This window comes from Tachyglossus aculeatus, chromosome 17, assembly GCF_015852505.1.
Source record: "Tachyglossus aculeatus isolate mTacAcu1 chromosome 17, mTacAcu1.pri, whole genome shotgun sequence".
NCBI classification, from domain to species: domain Eukaryota; kingdom Metazoa; phylum Chordata; class Mammalia; order Monotremata; family Tachyglossidae; genus Tachyglossus; species Tachyglossus aculeatus.
In genome coordinates this window covers 17,202,061-17,229,229 of record NC_052082.1, presented here as the reverse complement: position 1 = coordinate 17,229,229, position 27,169 = coordinate 17,202,061, and the positions used below count along the sequence as shown (strand labels likewise).

The 27,169-nt window shown below is 42.8% G+C and overlaps 1 protein-coding gene across 1 annotated transcript in view; it reads right to left on the bottom strand.

Moving 5' to 3' along the window:
- PCCA (propionyl-CoA carboxylase subunit alpha) overlaps window positions 1-27,169 on the bottom strand; it is a 334,301-nt gene that overhangs the window by 233,894 nt on the left and 73,238 nt on the right. The window contains exons 6-9 of the mRNA XM_038759418.1: window positions 26,162-26,198; window positions 19,825-19,903; window positions 15,326-15,428; window positions 11,725-11,819 (exon numbers count right to left, since the gene is read on the bottom strand). Coding sequence (XP_038615346.1) covers window positions 11,725-11,819; window positions 15,326-15,428; window positions 19,825-19,903; window positions 26,162-26,198 — 314 coding nt within the window. The remainder of the gene's footprint in view (window positions 1-11,724; window positions 11,820-15,325; window positions 15,429-19,824; window positions 19,904-26,161; window positions 26,199-27,169) is intronic.

Sequence of the window (27,169 nt, the reverse complement as noted above, 5' to 3'; positions counted from 1 at the left end):
AATGACAATCTGTACCCGAAACAGGAGAAGGGGATTGGAGAAAATGGGGTTGATTGGAAAGATTTAAAAGTTTGAAAGTGGATGAAACAGTCAATCTTAAAAGTTAATCATAATTACGGTACTTAAGTGCCTACTATGTGCCAAGCGCTGGGGTAGATGCGAGGTAAGCAGATTGGACACCGCCCCTGTCCCACATGGGGCTCAGTCTCAATCCCCATTTTACAGATGAGGTAACTGAGGCACAGAGACATGAAGTGACTTGCTCGAGGTCACACAGCAGACAAGTGGCAGAGCCAGAATGAGAACGCACAACCTCAGATTCCCGAGCCGTGCTCTTGCCACTAAACTTTGCTGCTTCTCTACTCACTAACTTCTATGTAACAAAACAAACAACGACCCTTTTCAACTTTAAAGCTGCACATTTTAAATCTTAAATACTGATGTCAGTCACTATTCTTCAAGTGGCTATCATTCACTATCGTTACTGGCCCTGAGGTAGAGAGGAATGGAATTTTTCTAGAGGCCCAGCTAAAGAAGACTAAAACTTTACGAACTCAACAAACACGATGGGCACTCTTCTTCACTAAATGTCAGATTCCGGTGGGAAGGTAAGCCTGTGCAAATGAACAACTAAAGCACATTTTTTCACTTCTTAGACTGCTGATATGCAAAATGGCTACTTACACTTGGGAAAGCCAAGTCCACCTCCATTCCAAAGATTAAACAAATGTTTTGATTTGATATTGGAAACCAAAAAGCTGCAAGCAAATATTTTTGTTTGCTATGTGGAGCCAAACAAAAGTAAACAAATATTTTAAAACTATTCCCCAGTGGAATCAGCTTGGGACTGGGACACATACAATAAAATAGTCTACAGTTAATCGAAAAATTGTACTCGTGCCATGCGATAGTGCCGGCCAGAATTTTGACTAATATACTTGGGGTTGCTTTTACTAGTAGCCTTTACATACACTAAGGCATGAACTGCGACGAGACAATTACGACCTTAAAAAATATGTATTAATGTCTGTTGCATCACATGACAAAATTAAACTTGTGGAAGAGCCAAATCAGGATGAATTTGACTGGACATGTTTCACTAGGTAATAAAATTATTTAAATATCAGTGTATTATGATAAGGAAATAGTAGATAAAAATTAAACTCTCAAAAGAAGCAATCAAATGAATTTACTGAGTGCTTACTGTGCGCCGAGCACCGTACTACTTAAAACACTTGGGAGAGTATAATACAAAAGTTGATAGACTTGTTCCCTGTCCACAATAAGCATGCAGTCTAGAGAGGGGTAACAGATTAATACATCTAACCGCTTCTGAAGTGTAGACGCCTACCTGAGTAGCAAATCAGTATACAATGAAACCATATTGATTCATATAGAAGCAGCGTTGCTTAGTGGAAAGAGTACGGGCTTGGGAGTCAGAGGTTGTGGGTTCTAATCCCACTTTGTCACTTGTCAGCTGTGTGACTTTGAGTAAGTCACAACTTCTCTGTGCCTTAGTTACCCTTCTGCCTTAAAACATGCCCATGTCTCCCCCATCCTAAAAAAACCCTCTTGACCCCACCTCCCCTTCTAGTTATCGCCCTATTTCCCTCCTACCATTCCTTTCCAAACTTCTTGAACGAGTCGTCTACACCCGCTGCCTTGAATTCCTCAACGTCAACTCTCTCCTCGACCCCCTCCAATCTGGCTTCCAGCCCCTACAGTCCATGGAAACTGCCCTCTCAAAGGTCACCAATGACCTCCTGCTTGCCAAATCCAATGGCTCCTACTCTATCCTAATCCTCCTCGACCTCTCAACTGCCTTTGACACTGTGGACCACCCCCTTCTCCTCAACACGATATCCAACCTTGGCTTCACAGACTCCGTCCTCTCCTGGTTCTCCTCATCTCTCTGGCCATTCATTCTCAGTCTCTTTTGCGGGCTCCTCCTCCCCCTCCCATCCCCTTGCTGTAGGGGTTCCTCAAGGGTCAGTTCTTGATCCCCTTCTGTTCTCTATCTACACTCACTACCTTGGTGAACTCATTCACTCCCAAGGCTTCAACTATCATCTCTAAGCTGATGACACCCAGATCTACATCTCTGCCCCTGCTCTCTCTCCCTCCCTTCAGGCTCGTGTCTCCCCCTGCCTTCAAGACATCTCCATCTGGATGTTTGCCCGCCATCTAAAACTCAATATGTCCAAGACTGAACTCCTTACCTTCCCTCCCAAACCCTGCCCTCTCCTTGACTTTCCCATCACTGTTGACGGCACTACCATCCTCCCCGTCTCACAAGCCCGCAACCTTGGTGTCATCCTCGACTCCGCTTTCTCGTTCACCCCTCACATCCAATCCATCATCAAAAACTGCCGGTCTCACCTCCGCATCACCGCCAAGATCCGCCCTTTCCTCTCCATCCAAACCGCTACCCTGCTGGTTCAATCTCTCATCCTATCCCGACTGGATTACTGTACCAGCCTCCTCTCTGATCTCCCATCCTCATGTCTCTCCCCACTTCAATCTATACTTCACGATGCTGCCCGGATCATCTTTGTGAGAAATGCTCTGGGCAGGTTACTCCCCTCCTCAAAAATCTCCAGTGGCTACCAGTCAACCTATGCATCAGACAAAAACTCCTCACTTTCGGCTGCAAGGCTGTCCATCACCTCGCCCCCTCCTACCTCACCTCCCTTCTTTCCTTCTCCAGCCCAGCCCGCACCCTCTGCTCCTCCACCACTAACCTCCTCACTGTGCCTCGTTCTCGCCTGTCCCGCCAACGACCCCCGGCCCACGTCCTCCCCCTGGCCTGGAATGCCCCCCCTCCGCACATTCACCAAGCTAGCTCTCTTCTCCCTTCAAAGCCCTACTGAGAACTCACCTCCTCCAGGAGGCCTTCCCAGACTGAGCCCCCTCCCCCACCATCCCCCCACCCTACCTCCTTCCCCTCCCCACAGCACCTGCATATATGTTTGTACAGATTTATTACTCTATTTATTTTACTTGTACATATTTACTATTCTATTTATTTTATTTTGTTAATATGTTTTGTTTTGTTGTTTGTCTCCCTCTTCTAGACTGTGAGTCTGCTGTTGGGTAGGGACTGTCTCTATATGTTGCCAACTTGTACTTCCCAAGCACTTAGTACAGTGCTCTGCACACAGTAAGTGCTCAATAAACACGATTGAATGAATGAATCTGTAAAATGGGGATTGACCGTGAGCTCCATGTGGGATAACTTGATGACCTTCTATCTACCCCAGCACCTAGAACCATGCTTGGCACATAGTAAGCGCTTAATACTATTATTATTGTTATTATTCAGCCTCCAGTATACTAGAATTATTTTCTTGATTTGGACAGGAATTTATCCAATCAACAGCATTTACTGAGCACTTAATACGGGCAGAGCATTGTACTAAAGTGGTTGAGAGAGTACAACAGACTTAGCAGGTGTGATTTCTGCCCTCAGGAGTTAGCGATCAGGTAGGAAAGGCAGACAAACTACACTGCAAATGAGGGGAACAAATAAAATACTATGGATGACGCAAATGTGCTGGACTGCAGACTGCAGGCTCTTTGTGGATGGGGATCTTCTCCGCCAACTCTGTTGAATTTTTCCAGGTATAGCTTACTGTGCTATACGTACAGTAAATGCTCAATAAACACCACTGACTGATTGACTGAGTGGCAACTGTGAGGGATATACGTTGGGAAAATGATAGATGAATCAATGATGGTCTCCTGGAGGAGATGTGAGTTCAGTGGCGCTTAGAACAGTGCTTGACACATAGTAAGAGCTTAACAAATACCATTATTATCATTATTATTAATAGGGCTTTGAAGATGGTGAAAGGAATCAATCAACTGTATTTATTGAGCGCTTACTATGTGCAGAGCACTGTACTAAGCACTTGGGAAGTACAAGTTGGCAACATATAGCCTACCCAACAGTGGGATCACTGTCTAAATCCTCCTCTGAAAGTCAGAGGGGAGGGAATGAGCAAGTGTTTGAAATCAGGAGAGCCGACAACAAGGCACTGGCAGTCAGTCAGTCAATCGTATTTATTGAGCGCTTCGCAGAGCACTGTACTAAGCACTTGGGAAAGTACAATATACCAATAAACAGCCACATTCCCTGTCCACAGCGAGTTTACAGTCTAGGGAGGGAGAACAGACATTAATATGAACAAATTACAGATAATAATGATGGTATTTGTTATGTGCTATGTGCCTAGCAGTGTTCTAAGTGCTGGATATGTACGTAACATGTGTGTAACATATGTACATGTGAGGGAGCCCACATCTCTTCTCTCCCCTCCACTCCTGTCTCCACCCCCGGAGGCGACGGCCTTCTAGACTGTGAGCCCACTGTTGGGTAGGGACCATCTCTCTATGTTGCCGACTTGTACTTCCCAAGCACTTAGTACAGTGCTCTGCAAACAGTAAGTGCTCAATAAATATGACTGAATGAATGAATAACTGCTGCGGGGCTGGGAGGGGGCTGAATGAAGGAAGCAAGCCAGGGCGATGTAGACAGAAGTGGGAGAAGAGGGAAGCTTGCGAGGAATGGAGAGCACAAACTGGGTTCTAGTGGGAGGAGAGAGTTGGTAAGATGGAAAGAGGTGGAATTTTTGCTTAATGTGAGCAGAATGGACAACCACAGAACTGCATTATAGAAAGCTTTACTCAATCAATCAATCAATTGTATTTATTGAGCGCTTACTGTGTGCAGGGTACTGTACTAAGCACTTGGGAAGTATAAGTTGGCAACATATAGAGACGGTCCCTACCCAACAGTGGGCTCACAGTCTAGAAGACTGATGCGTGTGATACTCAGGCATCAGTGTAAAATATGGACCGGATAAGGGAGAGTCTGGTGACAGAGAGACTAACGAGGAGGATGATGGATATGACAAGTACTGGACCAGGGTGGTGGTGGTTTGTACGGACAGGAAAGGGAGGATCCAGAAAATGTGGGCGAAACACTGGCAGGACGTCAGCAACAGAAGGAATGTTAAAGTCAAAAGAGGGCAAGAAGTCCAGGATAATACTAAGGTTACAGCCTGCATCCTTATAATAACAATAATAATGGCATTTGTTAAGCACTTACTATGTGCAAAGCACTGTTCTAAGCGCTGGGAGGATACAAGGTGATCAGGTTGTCCCGCGCAGGGCTCACAGTCATCATCCCCATTTTACAGATGAGGTAACTGAGGCTCTGAGAGGTTAAGTGACTTGCCCAAGGTCACACAGCAGACATGTGGCGGAGCTGGAATTCAAACCCACGGCCTCTGACTCCAAAGCCCGGGCTCTTTCCACTGAGCCACGCTGCTTCCTTGTGCTACAGGTTTTCGTTTTTTGGTTTTCCTTTTCAGTTTTCACAGTATTTGTTAAGTGCTTACTATGTGCCAAGCAATGCATTAAGTGCTGGGCAGATACAAGATAATATAGAGAACATAGGCCTGTGAGTCAGAAGGACCTGGGTTCTAATCCCGGCTCCGCCACACGTCTGCTGCATGACGTTGGGCAACTCACTTCACTTCTCTGGACCTCAGTTACCTCATCTGTAAAATGGGGATTAAGAGCGTGAGCCCCATGTGGGACAGGGACTGTGTCCAACCTGATTATCTTGTATCTACATAGTAAGCCCTACTACTATAAACAGCCACAATCCCTGTCCACACCAAGTTTATAGTCTAGGGAGGGAGGACAGACATTAATATGAATAAATTACAGATAATAATGTAAAACAAATTATTATTATTATTAGTTTGGACACAGTCCCTGTCCCAGAGGGCTCACAGTTTAAACCCCTATTTTACAGATGAAGAAACTGAGTCACAGAAAAGTTTAATGACTTGCCCAATGTCACACAGCAGACAAGTGGCAGCCAGGATTAGAACCCAAGCTCTGACTCCCAAGCCTGTGCTCTTTCCACTAGACCACACTGCTTCTCTGTTGAGTATGGTTATATCATTCTCACATACAGTTTATGTAGAATTCTACCATTCTGATAGAACAATGCTTAGACTTAGATTCAAAAATATATGAAATCAATCAAGAGGGTACTGCTGATATAAATCATGAAAGCATCTTTTCACTAGCTTAGGAAAGTTGGCACGTTACTATTATATTTCAGTCTGAACCTTCCTTTTGGAGAATAAGAACTACTATTTTTCCTATGGACAAAAGGATAGTTATTCCCTTTTTTTCAGTGGTGTCTTCCTAGGGTCTAAATATATATCTCCAGTTCTTTTCTCTCTTTGCGTTCACCTCCTGCTGCAGCTTAAGAATGGAACAGAGATGGCATACTGCTAAACTTGATCTCTGCCATGTGGCTCAGCTTTATATTCTAAAGTGACTATATTACCTCCCCAATCAACCAGGTTAATTAACGGGGTTTTTTTTTTATTTCCTTCTGCCATTTCACGTCCTCCCTAAGCCACTCAGTTTTTTCCAATGTCCTCTCCAACCTGCCTCTCTCCAACCACATTATGCCCTACTTGAAAAATAAAAATACCTTCTAAACAAATCTCTACTTCTCCTCCACCTCCTGCTCTATTAGTCGTTTAACCAAGCAGTCCCTTCTTTAGTATGAGAGATTTGGGAAGGTAAGAGAAGAAGGAAAAAATAAGATGACCGCTGTAATTTCATTTTATTATCACATTATTTTTGTCTTTAAAAAAAAACCCCAAAAACCTTCAATCCAGCAGTCCCAATGCTACTACCTCTAAATTGAATTTATAAAATTGATTTTTTTATAATAATAATAATAATAATGGTGTTTGTTAAGCGCTTACTATGTGCAAAGCACTGTTCTAAGCGCTGGAGAGGTTACAAGGTGATCAGGTTGTCCCACGGGGGACTTACAGTTTTAATCCCCATTTTACAGATGAGGTAACTGAGGCCCAGAGAAGTTAAGTGATTTGCCCTAAGTCACACAGCTGACAGTTGGCGGAGCCAGGATTTGAACCCATGACCTCTGACTCCAAAGCCCGTGCTCTTTCCACTGAGCCATGCTGCTCTTTAAAGTACCTTTGTTTCTGTGCCAGTTTATCAACTTTGATAGTTTGGAGGATGGGTGGGAAAAAAATTATTGATCAACAAATATTTATGCAGTGTTCCAGATGTGCTTAGGACATGGAAAGTGTGAAGCTGCCAAAGGTGACCTCCCATAGGGGGAAGAGGAGCAGAATTTCAGTTGCTTGAATGACCTAGCAGTCATCCCACAATGAAGAGCAATGTGGCTTAGTGGAAATAATAAAAATAATAATAATAATAATAATTGTATTTATTAAGAGCTTACTATGTGCAAAGTACTGTTCTAAGCGCTGGGGGGAATACAAGGGGATCAGGTTGTCCCGCATGGGGCTCACAGTCATCATCCCCATTTTACAGATGAGGCAACTGAAGCTTTGAGAAGTTAAGTGACTTGCCCAAGGTCACACAGCAGACATGTGGCGGAGGCAGGATTCGAGCCCATGACCTCTGACTCCAAAGTCCGTGCTCTTTCCACTAAGCCACGCTGCTTCTCTAAAGAGACAGAGCATGGGCCTGGGAATCCTAAGGCTTGGGTTCTAATGCTGGCTCCGTTTCTTGCCTAATGAGTGACACTGGGCAAGTCCTTAACTTCTCTGGGCCTCAGTGTCCTCAGCTGTAAGAATCAATTAATCAAAATGGGAATTTAATACCTGTTCTTTCTCCTATTTAGACTGTGAACCCCATGTGGGGCAGATGTTTGGTTTTGTTCTCTGTCTCCCCCTTTTAGACTGTGAGCCCACTGCTGGGCAGGGACTGTCTCTATATGTTGCCAATTTGTACTTCCCAAGCGCTTAGTACAGTGCTCTGCACACAGTAAGCGCTCAATAAATACGATTGATGAAGATGATGATGATGATCTAATTATCGTGTACCTAACTCTAGTGTTCTAGTTCAGTGCTGGGCACATACCACAATTATTACCCTGTCTGAAGACTCTCAGGAACTGAGAAGCACCACAGCCTAGAGGAAAGAGCGTGGGCTGAGAGTCAGAGGATCTGGGTTCTAATTCCAGTTCCATTCCACCATTTAGCTGCTGGGTGACCGTGGCCAAGTCACAACTTCTCTGTGCGTCAGTTTCCACATCTTTATAATGGGAATTACCTGTTTTCCCTCTTCCTTAGACGGTGAGCTCCATGTGGGCCAGGGAATGTATCCGACCTGATTGTCTTGTATCTACCCAAGTGCTTGGTACAATGCTTGGCACACAGTAAGTGCTTAGTAGAAAACACAATTACTATTACTAATGATTATTAATTGGGGGGGGGGGGGGGCGATCCTCATGGTCACTGGTGCAAAATGGCATGGTTGTTCTGAAAAATTAAATAGGGAACTACAAAAAAAATCCGAAAAAATGCTTACCTTCATTTGTTGCCCTTTAAAAACATAATGCTCTTCCATAAGACTTTCAAAATGCTCATGGCACTTAGAACAGTGCTTTGCACAGACTAATCGTTTAAATGCCATTATTATTATTATTAACATCTATTTTTCTATTTTCCCACTTGGATAATGACATTCTACTGGCCAAACTTCCAGTGTGGTAAAATTTGGAGCCACAATTGGGAGTCCAAATACTAGGTGTTTGGAAATTGGGAACCCTGAGCAAAGCAAAGGAATTTCCACTCATCATTTCACCCAGCTCTGAAACGAAGTTTGTTACTTTTACCACTAAATTCAGAAAAGAACAGGTAAACAGATGAAATTATCATACTAGCATCAGTTAATGAAACAACCCAATGTGTCAATTGCATGAAGGTTTTGCCTGAACCCTGACTGAATTTTTTTAATCAATTTGCCTCCACCACTACTACTGATTACACTACTAAATAATAATAATAATAATGGCATTTATTAAGCGCTTACTATGTGCAAAGCACTGTTCTAAGCACTGGGGAGGCATAATAACATGGATCAATTGATTCCAATGGAAAAAAGGAATTAGTGTCAATGCATTCCTAGTTCATTCTTTTCCTTAATATTAATAATTCATGATTATTTTTAGTATGTGTGAATGGATTTTTGGCAAAAATAAGTCACTGTCACATTATTGCGTGGAAAATAACCTTTCTAGGTTCTTAAATAAAATCTGGCTGTACCTCACAGAAATCAGGTTCACGACAAAAGGGCTGAGTTCCTCATACGGTAGTTACACCAGAACCCAATTACCTCATCTATAAAATGGGAAGGACGACTATGAGCCCCATGTGCAACATGGACTGTGTCCAACCTGATTAGCTTGTACTATCCCAGAGTTTAGTACAGTGCCCGGCACATAGTAAATGCTTTTAACAAATACCATTTTAAAAAATTACTCGCTGGGTTATTCAGATTTTTCCACATATTTAAACATTAACATATGAACATCTGACAGCAGCTTCAAAATGGGAACATTTCTGTTGAAATAATTTGGACATGTACTACTATTTCAATAGTATGCTTAAAAAATTGATGCTTTAAAAGAATGGTGTCACTCTGGAGAGATTTTGCAAATACGGTAGCCCCGTTTTCTTCAACATCAGGAAGGGGTAGAAGTTGCATTTTCTTCCCCAAAAACATGGATTGATAGTTCCACAGAATCTACTAATGTTAGTGCAACCCAAGGAGAGTCATTTTTCCGAAACCCTGAGCCACACTTCACAAGTTTCTCACCAACCAACACCTATCCTGCTAGAGAGAATGCTAGCCCAGGAATACTAACAGGGAAAAGTAGCAGAGGACCAGAGAAGAACCAGGCTCTCTATATCATGAGATCTCCCTGATTTATCTGCCTCTCCTTCCTATAAAGCGCTCCCTGATCACTTGTCGCTGGTGTTTCTGCTTTCTACTTCTACTCCTCTTCCCATCACCCTTGTCAATAAGATAGCTTCACTGATCTGGTTGGGTTTAAATATAGCCAAAGGCCAAGTGATTAAATATTCATTAATTCAAACGGACTGAAGTCCTTTCACAAGCTTAGAGAACTGCCCCTGCCCAAGTGTAAGCAATGGTCCAAAGACCCATCAATTAGTGCTGAAACTGCTACTGAAGCATTGATTGCAAATTAAGCAAGAAACAGGTTTATAATGAAAAGCTTTCATATAAATCTGTTCTTAACTTAAATATTGTTTCCTCCAGGACCAACGGGTCTAGCTAACTTTTAGAAGGAAAGAACAGTGAACATAATCATGCAGTGACTAAGAATGCTACGGAACGGGAGTTGAGACTTAGGACAGTGCTCTGCACACAAAGTGCTCAATAAATACGATTGATTTTTTTTTGAATGGTATTTGTTAAGTGCTTACTATGTGCCAGTTACGGTATTAAACACTGAGCAAGTTCATTCAATTTCGTAAAAGGAGAAGAATGGGAGATTTTGGTGTTGCTCCTAGAAGTCTTTTGGAAAATGGGCTATACAATTACATTGCTGCCGGGCTTGCTGAAGCAGTAGCCAACAATACTGAGTGAAGGCTTTCAACTTACGATGTGGTTTCAGTGTGTACAGTGCATTTCAAACAGATCAAAGGAAACAATAGAGCATCGAGTCTTTGCAAGTTTTTGGTAGTTCATTCATTCATTCGCATTTATTGAGCGCTTACTGTGTGTAGAGCACCGTACTAAGCACTTGGGAAGTACAAGTTGGTAACGTATAGAGACGGTCCCTACCCAATAGCGGGCTCATAGTCTAGAAGGGGGAGACAGACAACAAAACCAAACACATTAACAAAATAAAATAAATAGAATAGTACATATGTACAAGTAAAATAGAGTAATAAATCTGTACAAACATATATACAGGTGCTGTGGGGAGGGGAAGGAGGTAGGGCGAGAGGGATGGGAAGGGGGAGGAGGGGAAGAGGAAGGAGGGGGCTCAGTGTGGGAAGGCCTCCTGGAGGAGGTGAGCTCTCAGTAGGGCTTTGAAGGGAGGAAGAGAGCTAGCTTGGTGGATGTGCGGAGGGAGGGCATTCCAGGCCAGGGGGAGGACGTGGGCCAGGGGTCGACGGCGGGACAGGCGAGAACGAGGCACAGTGAGGAGGTGAGCGGCAGAGGAGCGGACGGTGTGGGCTGGGCTGGAGAAGGAGAGAAGGGAGGTGAGGTAGGAGGGGGCAAGGTGATGGACAGCCTTGAAGCCAAGAGTGAGAAGTTTTTGCCTGATGCGTAGGTTGATTGGTAGCCACTGGAGATTTTTGAGGAGGGGAGTAACATGCCCAGAGTGTTTCTGCACAAAGATGATCTGGGCAGCAGAGCAAAGTATAGACTGAAGTGGGGAGAGAAAGGCCTGGAGATCAGAGGTTTTTTTTTTTTCATTCATTCATTCAATCGTATTTATTGAGCACTTAGTGTGTGCAGAGCACTGTACTAAGCGCTTGGGAAGTACAAGTTGGTAACATATAGAGACGGTCCCTACCCAATAGCGGGCTCACAGTCTAGAAGGGGGAGACAGACAACACAACAACACATATTAACAAAATAAAATAAATAGAATAGTAAATATGTACAAGTAAAATAGAGTAATAAATCTGTACAAACATATATACAGGTGCTGTGGGGAAGGGAAGGAGGTAGGGCGGGGGGGTGGAGGGGGAAGGGGAGAAAAAACCTCACTGCAGACCTCATGTACAAAGAACTCACGACAAACGATCCCTGAGTACAAATCGGGAGTTTCCCTAAGGTGTTTTAGCTACTTTTCATTAGGCTGACATTTACCTTGGTGCTTCTTCAACCACCTTTTGATTTCTTCTTTGAATTGAGCACTCTCTTTCATTAAGCCACAAAGCATTTCCATGCTGATCTCCCAAAACCTAAAAGAAAAGGATAGCGACATTTACGCTGCACATATCCTGTGAAGATAACAGAGTCAACTTCACCTAAACAGAAGAATGTTTTCAAAGAAATAATATCGGGGAACGACACTTAAGAAGAGGTAGCGTCTTCTCGAGCGTTGTCCTGGGAGTCAGGAGAGCCATGTTCTAGTCTTGGCTCTGTCACTCATCTGCTGTGTGACATTCGACAAGGTAATTGAATCTCTCTGGAACTCAGTTTCCTCATACCTGTTCTTCCTCCCTCAGTCTGGGACAGGGACTTGGGACCAATCTGATGATCCACAGTAGCGCTTAGCATGTAGGACGTGCTTAATAAATACCAACATTATTATTTACCTTTCAAGATTCTTCAAAAATGGATTCATGAACTTAGGAGACAGAAAAATGTATTTGAAACAAGACAGCTCTTCCAAAAGATTAGATTATGCCTATCCTCTTTGCCAGAAACTGATTGTTCAAAAATATCCGCCAATACTCTTTGTGGCTATCACAGGGAAAATCTCCTCCTCCCCATCACCCCCCACCCTACCTCCTTCCCCTCCCCACAGCACCTGTATATATGTTTGTACAGATTTATTACTCTATTTATTTTACTTGTACAGATTTATTACTCTATTTATTTTACTTGTACATATTTACTATTCTATTTATTTTGTTAAAGATGTGCATTTAGCTTTAATTCTATTTGTTCTGACAACTTGACACCTGTCCACATGTTTTGTTTTGTTGTCTGTCTCCCCCTTCTAGACTGTGAGCCCTTTGTTGGATAGGGACCATCTCTATATGTTGCCAACTTGGGCTTCCAAAGCGCTTAGTACAGTGCTCTGCACACTGTAACCTCTCAATAAATACGACTGAATGAATGAATGAATGAATGAATATAAACCAAGCCACTATTTACTAGGCTTTATATCTGGAACTAAAATAATGCATTCTTTTTTATGCGGTTGACAGTATTTTTCTTAATATTATTTACTCTTAGGTAAGTGGCAAAAGCACCCTGGCTTCTAACATGATGATGATTATTCATTCATATTTATTGAGCGCTTACTGTGTGCAGAGCACTGTACTAAGCGCTTGGGAAGTACAAGTTGGCAACATATAGAGACGGTCCCTACCCAACAGTGGGGTCACGGTCTAAATCACAGATTATGATGATGATGGTGGAGCTTTCCATAAAGAACAACAGATAAGCCTCAGTCTTGAGACTTCAGGGCTGGGAATCTGTACAAAAGAAGTGATTCTTGCGCTACTGGTTTGGGCAGGGTCACTCGCACAATCTCTTCCCTGCAAGTCAGGTTCCCGCTGGGGCACAAAGGGTAACAGTCATTCATTCAATCGTACAAACCGAGCGCTTACTGTGTGCAGAGCATTGCACTAAGTGCTTGGGACAGTACGATGCAACAATAAGCAGACACATTCCCTGCCACAACGAGCAAGCACAAGGGCCACTTTCATTCATCCATTCAATCGTATTTATTGAGCACATACTGTGTGCAGAGCACTGGACTAAGCACTTGGGAAGTACAAGTTGGCAACATATAGAGACGGTCCCTACCCAACAGCGGGCTCACTTGTGAGAGTGCTGACGGATGGAAAGACAGATGGATGGACAGAAAGAAAGACGGATGGACAGACAGACATTAGGACACATGGACAGACATTAGGAAAGACGGACGAACGCACAGATGGACAAACAGACGGACATTAGGACGGACATTAGGACAGACGGATGGACAGACGGATGGACTTAGGACGGGCAGACATGAGGACGGGCGGGCAGACATGAGGACGGACGGGTGGACATTAGGAAGGACCTAATCACCTCACCCTGGGCTTCCAGGCTGTCCATCCCCTGGCCCCCTCCTACCTCACCTCCCTTCTCTCCTTCTACAGCCCAGCCCGCACCCTCCGCTCCTCCGCCGCTAAACTCCTCACCGTACCTCGTTCTCACCTGTCCCACCATCGACCCCGGGCCCACGTCATCCCCCGGGCCTGGAATGCCCTCCCTCTGCCCATCCGCCAAGCTAGCTCTCTTCCTCCCTTCAAGGCCCTGCTGAGAGCTCACCTCCTCCAGGAGGCCTTCCCAGACTGAGCCCCTTCCTTCCTCTCCCCCTCGTCCCCCTCTCCATCCCCCCCATCTTACCTCCTTCCCTACCCCACAGCACCTGTATATATGTATATATGCTCGTACATATTTATTACTCTATTTATTTATTTATTTATTTTACTTGTACATATCTATTCTATTTATTTTATTTTGTTAGTATGTTTGGTTTTGTTCTCTGTCTCCCCCTTTTAGACCGTGAGCCCAATGTTGGGTAGGGACTGTCTCTATATGTTGCCAATTTGTACTTCCCAAGCGCTTAGTACAGTGCTCTGCACACAGTAAGCACTCAATAAATATGATTGATTGATTGATTGATTGATTGAAGGATGCGCGGACATTAGGAAGGATGGGCGGACATTAGGAAGGACGGGCGGACATTAGGAAAGACGGGCGGACATTAGGAGGGACGGACGGACATTAGGACAGATGGACAGACAGATGGAACTACGGACAGACATTATGACAGGCGGACAGACAGATGAACAGACGGACAGACAGAAGTACAGACAGATGGACGGACGGACATTCGGGCAGACGGACGGACATTAGGACAGACAGACGGACAGCTACGTTGTCAGAGGAGATTGGAGTTTCAGCATCTTAAAGCATAATCGAATATGTACCCGCTGCTTTCCAGATCCTTTCAAGATGTTAATGTGGGCTCTAACCAAAAAATAATACACTGAATTCCAATAAACAGCATGGAAATTTTTTTCTCACAATTTTCAACTCAGTTTATCATGTACTGATGCATTTATTTTAATGGTCATCGTTAAGTGCTTACTATGCATTAAGCCCGTACTAAGCGCTTGGGGAGGAACAAGATAATCAGGTTAGACTCAGGCCCTGTCCCATATAGGGCCTGCAGTCTAAGTCGGAGGGAGGAGGATTTAATCCCCATTTTACAGATGAGGTAACTGAGGCCCAGAAAAGTGAAGCAACTTGTCCACGGTCACATAGCAAATAAGTGGCAGAGCTGGGATTAGAACCAAGATCCTCTGACTCCCAGGATCATGCTCTTTCCACTAGGCCATGCTGCTTCTCTATTTATTACTAGATATTTTATTTATTAGATATTAGAGTATAAATAGTAGATATTTACTATCTACTTTGTGCAGATTCCCCACCAGAGATTTTTCTACTCTTGTATATTGCCCCATCCACAGGCTATCAGCAGCTCTCCACAATGACCCAGACAAGTCTTTGAGCTACCTCTCTCCACTCTGTAAGACTCAAGCCAAACTAGGATGCAAAGCAGTCAGTGCTTTGTCATCTCACTTGTGAATTTGCACAGTGACCCTCTTGGTGGAGAGGGGAGAAAAAAACTGTTCCTGCTTCAACACTCTTATTTTGAGGGATTTAAAAATGTACCCACCTGGATTTCTATGTGACGGGGATTATCAATAAACTTCTCAATTAGTAGCCGATCGTCACCAAAACTGGAAGCAGCTTCTTGAGATGAAAATCGGAAACCGTCTCTAGGAAATAAGAAAAATCAAGTAGAAACAACAAAAAGAGCTCGAAATGGAAATGTATTCTACTGGGTCTTCATTCAATCACCAGTATTGAGACCTTACTAATTGCAGAGTACTGTGCAGAGTACAATACAACAGAATTAGTGGAAATGTTCCCTGCCCTCGATAACAAATTAACAATGGAAAGGTTCCTTTGGCTACTTCTTTCAGAAATGCATTCCTCAAAGTAACGTAAAGAAATTGATTTCAACCCTTTAACAATTCTGCATGCTTTCCTGCTCACGTGATAATTTTAAAAGAATGTTCTCATTTTCTTCAACTGAGCATAATGCACTTCAGATTAAAAAATTAAGTGGTGAAAATGCAAACAGGCTTCCAGTCTGTCATTTTCCTCAAGAACTGTGTTTTTACACACTCAGATTCTGGAGGGAACTAATTATGCAACCTGACTGTAAACTGTGGCAAGTCTGCCTTCTGATTCCCATCTGGCTCACCTCTTCCCTTGACCCACGTCTTTGCCCCTCAATTTCACTCGCTGGCTGCAACTCAAGCCACAGATGGGAATCCTCATTGGTGTACTGCTTTTGTTGGCACAGTGTTTTGCATAGAGTAGCAGTAAGCATTAAATAAATAGTACTATATTATGAAAGCGCATATTCATACAAGGATCCCCACATTCCCGCCAAGAGCTAACCTTCTCCTTTCTGCTCATCACACATACACACATTCTTTCTCCATCAAAAAGTGCTCACAAACAATATAGCCATATCGACACACACATACTCACACGCATAAGTGTAAATTCAAAGATACACCCACAAACACACACACCGTATCAACAAACACTTGGGACAGACACACAGAGATGCAGACCTCCAGCTGGGTCACTCTGTGACACAAATAGAGAAAAATAACTCCTCGGTTGGTTTAGGTGATGGCTGACTTGACAACTAAATGGGTCGTGTTAAATTTTTCTACAGATTAAAATTTAACCGACCCATTTTCGATCATTTTTCAGAATTTATTTTATGGATTTAAAAGAAAACTTTCCCCACATTCCAGAGTCGGGGCAGCTACAACTCTGAGACATGCTCAGAATGCAGTGGAGAAGGTGGGAGCCAGAACAAGTACAGAATATGAACACATGTTCTCCCTCCTTCTTAGACTGTGAGCCCCAAGTAGGATAATAATAATAATAATAATAATAATAATAATAATAATAATAATAGCATTTATTAAGCGCTTACTATGTGCAAAGCACTGTTCTAAGCACTGGAGAGGTTACAAGGTGATCAAGGGATGGAGACTATGTATCGATCTCAGGGTTTAGTACAATGTTCAGCACATAGTAAGCTCTTAACACTTTCTACAATTACTACACCAAATATTAAGTCCAAGTTGTATAGCCCCACGTGGGCTCAGTCTTAATCCCCATTTTACAGATGAGGTAACTGAGGCACAGAGAAGTTAAGTGACTTGCCCAAATTCACACAGCTGATAAGTGGAGGAGCCAGGATTAGAACCCATGACCTCTGACTCCCAAGCCTGTGCTCTTTCCACTAATAATAATAATAATAATGATGGCATTTATTAAGCGCTTACTATATGCAAGGCACTGTTCTAAGCGCTGGGGAGGTTACAAGGTGATCAAGTTGTCCCACGGGGGGCTCACAGCCTTAATCCCCATTTTACAGATGAGGGAACTGAGGCACAGAGAAGTTAAGTGACGTGCCCAAAGTCACACAGCTGTCGACAACTGGCAGAGTTGGGATTTGAACCCATGACCTCTGAATCCAAAGCCCGTGCTCTTTCCACTAAGCCATGCTGCTCCTCTAAGCCACGCTGCTTCTCTATTGACAAACAGGACACGCTTAAATAAAATAATAATAATAGTAATAAGGTTTGCTTAGCTGGTGCAGCAGAGCACAAAATGGGGAATGGTGAAATAAGAGGATAGTTGGGAGAAGAGGAGTTTCGAACTAGCGAATGGTCTTGACCCCGTTACCAAGAATTTCAGGGTGGGAGGCAATTGGGAACCACAGTGAACTGAGAAGAGCTCAAATGATTTCAAAAGAAAACTGAGCAAGACTCTTATTTTTGTTATACTTGAGAAAAATTTGGGTCAGGGGAAGGGCTGGAGTCAGGGTCATCATAGGATATTCTGCTTCTATAGTCCATGCTTGCGGTGGGCTGGATTGGGGACAGGAAATGTATAACTGGAAAGGATGGGACAGTGTCAAGAAGTAGTGAAGAGAAGTAATTATGTGGCTCCTAGTCTCCAACTTCCTTTACAAATGAAGCGAGCAAGGGCTGGAATGAAAAGCAAAACCCTGGAGCACCTCGCCCACCTCCAAGCTGCACAACGTAGGGATCCCACACGCAAGAAGCAGTCCCAAGCACTTAGTACAGTGTTCTGCACACAGTAAGTGCTCAATAAATACGACTGATGATGATGATGACAGAGTCCGAGTCTGGGAGGAAGAAGGACCTGGCTCCTGATCTCGGCTGCGCCCCTTGTCTACTGAGTGACCTTGAACAAGTCATTATTTCACATCTCTGGGCCTCGGTTACCTCATCTGGAAAATGGGGATTAAAGCCGTGAGCCCCATGAGGGACAGGGACTGTGTCCAACCTGACTACCTTATATCTACCCCAGCAATCAATCAATCGTATTTATTGAGTGCTTACTGTGTGCAGAGCACTGTACTAAGCCCTTGGGAAGTACAAGTTGGCAACATATAGAGACAGTCCCTACCCAACAGTGGGCTCACAGTCTAAATTTTTAGTACAGCGTCCAACACCTAGTCACAGCTTAATACTGGACATTAGCTCTGGCAGGAGGGTGAAAGGCCTCAAAGGGAGATTCATTAACTGCAACATGACAGGGCCTGGACTCCTGCCCAGGTTTAAGTCATGAAGGCCTTGTTTGAAATGAGGTGGAAATCGCAGGCGCCAGAACAACCAGTAAGGCTTCTCTCCCCCTCTAACCCAGGCCCCTCCCCGCAGCATCCCCACCACGGCCATTCCTTGGTTCCTCAGACCAGTTCCCCCAGGCCACACCCCCACCATAATAATAATAGCATTTATTAAGCACTTACTATGTGCAAAGCACTGTTCTAAGCGCTGGGGAGGTTACAAGGTGATCAGGTTGTCCCACGGGGGGCTCACAGTCTTAATCCCCATTTGACAGATGAGGGAACTGAGGGCCAGAGAAGCTAAGTGACTTGCCCAAAGTCACACAGCTGACAGTTGGCAGAGCCGGGGTTTGAACCCATGACGTCTGACTCCAAAGCCCAGGCTCTTTCCACTGAGCCACACTGCTTCACCGTAGCACCCTGGGGCTGGGTCTCCTTTCCTCTTGTTCTGCCGTCTCCCTCAACTGAGACCTGTTAAAGAGCCCCACTTGGGCCAGGCACAGCCAGTAGCTCATCTCCTCTCATCCTCCCTTCCTGGCTCCTTCTCTGTTAACCCTGATTCATTCAACTGTATTTACGGAGCGCTTACTGTGTGCAGAGCAACTGATCCACTGGCTATACCAACAGGTCATATGGATTTTACTTGCACCTCTGTGGTACGGAATCTGGATCCCAGACATCGTAAAATAAAAATTAAAAATTTGTGGCCTGCCGTTTCAGGACACTGCAACCTCTTTTCCACTCCTAAACGCTTAAAACCAGTAGCGATAGTCACTTTGATGCAAAGTGATGGAATCTCATGTGGTATTCATTTTACCAGTTGATTTGTAACTTCTGTGAGCACCAAAACACTAGTATATTACCAGCAAAAACTGAAGTCAATAATCTCCATTCGGTCCAGAGGAAAGTCTCACAAATTATGCAACAGCAAAGTGATTTCCATTTCATAACTAATACAATTTGCTTTAAAATAAATATGCCATAAAGCCACTTCAGAAAATGAATATTTCATATTACTCTGAACTTAATAGGTACAGACTACAAAAGAAAAGGAAAGAAGGCCTTGCAGCATGAAAACTTACCAAACAATGGCTGCTTTTAAGAAAACCAAAACAGATTGTTTTGCTCCAGATTTTTAAAATACACAAATAAAAACGTTACCAGATTATGCCTTTAACTAACACAGCATTATCATAAACATCTTAAAAGTACCAAATGATAGAAAGACATGCCTCGGGAAATGAAAAGGCTTTTTCTCGTTTCTCAGATAAAAACCTATCACCCCCACCACAGATTGAATGGCATAGTAACAGCAAATTAAAGAAAGGTGACTGCTGCAGTTTCTTTGTCTTTCTTCCAAAGCAGGTAAAAGCATAAACTATCCCACCGCTTGTTTTCAAGTCTGCTAGCTAATTGACTGTCAGTTTAGAAATCCCCAGTAACTGCAATTTTCATCAAGACAAGATTTTTGGACAGCATCTCACCTGGTCTCTTCATCATCCCAAGCGATTCTCATGCCTTTCCCACCACCACCTGCCGAGGCCTTGATCATGACAGGATAGCCTAACAGCAGGGAACAATTAGACAGAAGTTCAGACTTTGATCATTTGGTTGTATGAACATGACAACTGACCACATGCCCAATAATGTGTAGACCATAACTAGTTTATTAAAAAGTTATTTGCTTGTAGGAGTAGAAAAGTGAGAGGTGTGGTGATCTCTCCTGGAAAAAGTTAAAAGAACCAGCGTCACCATTTTAAAAAGACAAAGGTACCTACAATGTCTGAGTTGATTTTCCTGCTGATTTCAGCTAATATCTACTAGCTTCAACTTAGTAAAACATGCTTCTGGTGCAATTATTTTGACACTGGAGATTTTCGCCATTTCAAAAATCGACAGTTGGAGGAGGTAGCCGAGACACAAGAAAACAATCTTCAGGTTGAAACCAAAAGAACAAAAATTGTGGACTTTTATGTGAAACCACTGTCGATCCCTTTCCTATTCAAAGTAAACAGATCTTTCCTCATATGTCTCTGCTATATATGCCCCAAATGGTGTATTTTCTTACAATCACTCTTAAGAAAATACATTGATAAAGAACTCATTTTTTTACAGTAAACATAACTATCATAGAAATTAGCATGGGCCCTAGAGCCCAAGGCCTGACATAAACACAGGAAGCAGGCAAGAATTTTTGTGCAAAATCGCTAAACTACAAAAATCAATGCCAGATGCCTAATACTGAACTTCCAATTGTTGATATTTGCTGTTATCAGTCACAACTCCACCCTAACACTGAAAAGTGTGAGCTGAGCAGGAAATTTTCCAAGTTGACAGACTTCTGAACCTACTGCTTAGGCTGTTTCAGAATTCACTTGTGCTGAGGGAAAAATCCTTCACTTTATAACCAGAGTTTAGAAAAACGATATCCTCATGCCACCAGGCTTCTCAAGCTGTGGTATAAATTTTAATAGACTGTTTGCTCTAAAACAGCACTGCAAAATACACTTTTATTCTTATTGCCAATAATATAATCTCTTGAGCCTACTACACTCTATTATTGGAATGATTCATATTGATTTTACTTGTAAGTAGAGTTTGCACTCATTATGAGGAAAATTATGCCCTCAGCAACCTTAATACTGAGGAATTAGGTAAATTGACCTTGCACGTGGGAATGCATATTTATGAAACCCACCAATTGGCTTAGATAGGTCAGTAGACAAAGTACATTTTCCCAGTAAACACAGCCCATTGAGAGTTGAAATACACTGATCCTGGTGTTACTTTCTCTAATTTGCTTGGGCCAGTAATTATTCTTATAGTGACTCTGTGCTGCTATAAACATGGAAATGAGCTGATGTGAACAACTCCGTCGCAAATCATAATGCTAGCCAATTTAATGCCCTTTCCTTTTGGCTATAGGAGGTAACAACTGACCCTCTAATTATTCTACTTTGAAATCTGTTCTCCATCCTTTCTGCCCATTTCGCTAGTCTCTTCTTTGATTATATCCAAAATGCTCTCCCTAGGGAAGATAAGCCTGGAGAAAAGTTAATACGGATCTTTACGCACCTTAAAGGCTGACTCATAGAGGTGGCTGACCAAGTTGATCTATCAATCCACTAAAGCCTGAATATGAGCCACAGGATAAGGGATTTAAACTAAAAAAAAAAACTTACTGAGGTAAGGATTTCTAGACCCAAGAACAATTTACCAACCAGCCTGTGGGATCTCCGTCTCTAGAAGTCTCCAAATAGGATTAATGGGCTTCAAACATAACGGGGACAAACTTGGAGACCTTTCGCAAGGAGAAAATCATATCAAAATCCTTCCGGTCCCTTGAATCTACGAAAGGAATAAACTATAGACTCAGCAGGAGATGATCAACCTGGAACTGGCCAGCCGCTCCCCAGTGCCAAACTCATTTATGGAACACTCCTTAGGACTGCCTTCCTGGAAATAAACAATGGCTCTTGCACCCGTTCTCTGAATTTCAGTGATTTAAATTTGATCTCTCAGGATGATAACAAAAAGTATTAAAGTCCTGGCACTACAGTTAAATGTCCCTGAAACACATATATTCCGCTTACGAGGTCTTTCTATGTCTCTGCCCTAAGCAACACTATTTTGCCTTTGCTTATTTGTAAAGCATATAAACATTTCTCAAAGAAAGAGGAAGAAGATCTTCATATGCACTACAGCTACCCTAGGAAGTAGCTGGCCACTAAAACCAAATGGGCATCCTTCATTTTTCTGTTTTATTGCACCTCAAGTACTTATTGGGGTACATGCAAGTTAATCAGGTTCATTCACTCAGTCATTTAATCGTATTTATTGAGAGCTTCCTGTGTGCACTGTACTAAGCGCTTGAAAAGTACAATTCAGCAATCGAGAGACAATCCCTGCCCACACCAGGCTTAGGTTGGAAACAGACCATGTCCAACATGGGGCTCTCAGTCAATCCTCATTTTACAGATGATATAACTGAGGCACAATGAAGTAAAATGACTTGCCCAGTGCTTCCCTAACAATAAACCCACATTTGAAATCCACTATTTGAAAATGGTTCTCTCAGGTGACTGTGATCATTTTAACAATATCATATTTACACTTCTATTTCAAAATGGTCCTGCCATTCACTTTGTAAGACTCCATATCCTTTAATATTCCGATGAACACTTTACTGGTGAAAAAGTAACGAATGAGATCGATTTGATTTTTCTTCTTCAAATGCTAACAGAACTAGATATACATGTAGAAATTTTGTCGCATTCCTCAGGTAGCTGATCATTCTATCACAGAGATATATTCTCAACTGTTTCTAATATAAATGTTTTAATATGGAACACAAAGCAAGGAGTTGTAACCAATTTAAACCCAAGCCAGTAAGAGACTCCCATATCACTTGTCAGAATTTCCTATCAGCTCAAAGGGAGCCAAAGATAAATAAATTACCATGCAAAAATTTTGATTTGTTTGTGGTACTAGAGGGGAAGGAAGAAGAGAGATTTCTAATTAATTTATTTGCCTACCCTTTCCTCCATCAAAATTAAGTGAAAATTACCAGATTTCCGATTGTGCTCCAGAGATCGAAAAATCAAGTAAATGTCAATGTATGGATCGGAAATAGAGTGCAGGGTGTGACAGGAAGTTTTCCAACAAAAACCAAAAGCCCTGCTGTTTTCACACTGCTGCCTGAACAATCCATAGAGCTCTCTCTTTGGAATAGGGCATCAGAAAGAGGGAAGAGGAAAGGAAGACCAGAGAACAACAAAGCCAGGAGAAAGATGGCAAAAGAGGGGGCGGAGAAGTTAGTCAAACAACAGACAGTAAAACAGGTGGGAAACAGAACTGGGGAGATTTGCCCTTCAACAGAAAGGGTTGGAGATGGAGGCTGGACCACACAGAAGCTCACAGGGGAAATATAACACCGAACTCGTGGGGGTGGAACTAGGAGAGAGGGAGACCCGGGCCCTTGCCCTTCCTAGGCAATGCTATCCTGACTTCAAATGACCAGTTTCATTCAATAAAAAGAAAATAGTCAGAGTATCTCCTTTTTCAACAATTTTTTTTGGGGGGGAAAAAAAGGTTCTTGAGTATAACTTTTCCTGGGGCAGTTTTAGTTGAATCTACTGAGCATAGTAGAATACACTCTCTACAGATGAGCAGAAATGAAAGACAATACCCCGGCCTAGCAACAAAAACAGATCTAGCAGCAGGGCTCTGGCCGAAAAAAAATATTCCTTTGATAAACCTAATTCTCATAGGAATGGTCATATTTTTAAAAAAACCCTACAAACCTCAAGGCAAAGGAAGAGAACAAGGAATTCTGAATTTATCCAGGAGGTACATTTTCCTCTAGAAGTACTGAATGATTGGTTACTGTTACAATTTAATGACTAAGTCAAATTTAAAGCAACAAAAAGAGCTGTCTTTCATAACAGCTGAGCACCTATGTGCTGCATGTATGTAGATGGAGCTCCAACTTGGGCACCATTTTAACTAGCCCCTTCATCCAACTCCCTTTGCCCAATGCTCTATTGGAAACCCCACCATTTTCCAGAATTGGGTCCAGACAAGGAGTATTGCACTTTTAATACAAGCGCATGAAGGAGGTGGGTCTCACTAAAGCCCCAAAAGGCCATTTGGCCCAGTCTCCTCTCGCCTCATCAACCACCTCAGGTCAGCAGTTCCCTCTTGACAGTTTCGGTAGGGCCCATAAATCCCAGAAACTCAACTGGCTGCATTTCCACTCCCAGGCTTGGGAGTCAGAGGAACTGGGTTCTAATCCCGGCTCCATCGCTTACCTGATGTACGACAACCTTCGCTTCACTTCACTTCTCTGCGCCTCAGTTCCCTCATATGCTAAATATGGAGAAGCAGCGTGGCTCAATGGAAAGAGCCAGGGCTTGGGAGTCAGAGGTCATGGGTTCAAATCCCAGCTGTTTGACTGTGGGCGAGTCACTTAACTTCTCTGGGCCTCAGTTCCCTCATCTGTAAAATGGGGATTAAGACTGTGAGCCCCCTGTGGGACAACCTGATCACCTTGTAACCTCCCCAGCGCTTACAACGGTGCTTTGCACATAGTAAGCGCTTAATAAATGCCATTATTATTATTATTATAAATAAGGATTCAACAACAATTCTCCCTCCCACTTGGACTGTGAGCCCCAGAAGGGACCTGATTATCTTATATAGTAATAACAATTGTGGTATTTGAAGCGCTGGGGTGGATACAAGCAAATCGCATCGGTTTACAGTCCCTATCCCACAGGGAGCTTGCCATCTTAATCCCCATTTTACAGATGAGGTAACTGAGGCATAGAGAAGTGAAGTGACTTGCCCAAGGTCACACAACAGAAAAGGGGCGGAGCCGGCATTAGAACCCAGGTCCTTCTGACTCCAAAGCCCAGGCTTTATCCACTGTGCCATGCGGCTTCTAACCCAGCCCTCAGTACAAAGCTTGGCACATAGTAAGCACTCAAAAGACCACACTTATCAATTATTAGGTCTGGGGTCTAGGGTACTGTCCCCACACTATTAGTTAGAAAGTTATCTAACTACAGGGAATGGGCATTGAAAGGTGGAGGGGGATGGCCCCAGAAAGGGAAACCAAGTCACACAGCAGACAGGTGACAGCGTGGCCTAGTGGAAAGAGCACAGGCCTAGGAGTCAGAGGACCTGTGTTCTAATCCTGTATCTGCCACCTGTCTGCTGTGTGACCTTGAGCAAATCACTTAACTTCTATATCTCTCAATTACCTCATCTGTAAAATAGTGATTAAGTTCCCCTCCCTCCAATTTAGACTGCGAGCCCCGTGCGAGACAAGGACTGAGTCCAGCCTGATTACCTTGTATCTCTTAAAAGAAACTATAAACTGTGAGGAACTAGTGTTCCCCTTTGTAAGAGTACTTCTTTTGAGTCATTGTTGAGAAGTGTACATAAAAAGCATACACAAGTGAAGTCTAAACATTTATAGTTCATCTTCTCTGTGGAAGTAAAATGAATGAAATCAACCCTCTTTCTGGTGTCTGGCTGAATAGACTATACGGGGACTTCTTTGATTGTCATGAGTGAAAAAAGGTAAAAATTGAGTAAGAAATGCATTTTTAAAATAGGATGATTTTGAACGAACTCCCCTTGTCATCACTAGCACTTGCTTTAAAGGCATAATTGTTCAGTAATAAAACAAATCAAAAGGAGTGATACCAATAACCTCCAAAGGAAATATTAGCCACAATTTAGACCTCATGTAAGCTCTGCAACTCATTTTTCCTCCCAGGCTAAATTAAGATTCCAGTCATCATCAACCAGTATTTACTGAGTGTTCTTGGAGTTCATAGCACATTCTAATTTTTCCATGATTTTCCCACTTCAATTATTTTGAATCAAAAACTAACACGTTGCAGCAGCAGAAAACATATGCATTCTTGCTAGGTTAATGCCACACGTGGTCCAAACAGTGAATATTTACACTCATTTCCCATCACATTTGCTTCTCCCTTATAAAAAAAAATGCCATTCTGCTACATCTATTCAGGATGACTTACATCCAATTCTTGAATACTGGCAATAAATTTCTTTACTTTTAACGGTAGCTTCAATCCTGACTACAACTAGGGCAAAACTCACACTTCAATTAAAGCCCATTTTCCTATTAAAATAAAGATACCTTCTTCTAGTCAAACAGATACTGGGAAATTTAAAACTACTAAAATGGTATTTGTTCTGTAGGGATTACCGATTACACATGTAATTTTGTCAACCATTTCTGCGAAAAGGCATACAAACCCCACCATAGCTAATTTAAAAACTTACCAATTTCCCTTGCAATTCTGACGGCTTCATCTGCATCCTGTAAAAGCAGGAAATGAGAGCCAATGTTAATCCCATCAGCCACTGCACTGTGTCCTTAGGGCAGTCATATATTGCACTACTGTCTCCTCTGATTCATTTAATGTTTGATTTTACAACCCTCTGACCCTTTTCATTCAGAGGAATGCGAAATGAATGCCGTAAGTGGAAGGTAAATTCGACCTCATCATTATTGTACTGAGAAACTCAAAGAAGTCGGAAATCAGCTGACAGGAAGAACGACCAGAATTGCAAAATAATTTGAGGCAGCGGCAGGAATCTCATGGCGGAATCTGGAAGTTTACAATCAATAATGGATCATAAATCCGATCATTAAAACTTGCCCACTAACCAGCTTGTCTCTCTGATATTTAATTTGTCTCGTTTTCCTGGATGTTGTCAGCAGGGGGAGTTGATTCTCTATTGTTTGGGAACAGCACCAATAGATAACCTTGAAATTAATTTTTTAAAAAAGCAAAAAACCTAACATCTACAGGAATCATCACCTGCCCTCAAAGCAAATTAAATTCTGCTAATCACATCCATTTCGGTGTTTTGTTCCTTTTTACTTTGAGTTACTTCCAAATGCAGTTACTCATCAGTCTCACTTTCAGTTTCCTGAGTTAAATTACCCTATACGACGCTGTCACAGGAAGGGAAAAGTTCATCGAGAAACCCAAAGGGGAAGATTTTCCTCAAATTCGGTTTGATTTCAGTCAATTTTAATCAAATGTACCATCTCTGTCTCTATAAAAATGAACTTCGGAACATCAGGTACTTTCTCACTGCATAATAATAATAATGATGATGGCATTTATTAAGCGCTTACTATGTGCAGAGCACTGTTCTAAGCGCTGGGGAGGTTACAAGGCAATCAGGTTGTCCCACAGGGGCTCACATTCTTAACCCCCATTTTACAGATGAGGTAACTGAGGCCCAGAGAAGTGAAGTGACTTGCCCAAAGTCACACAG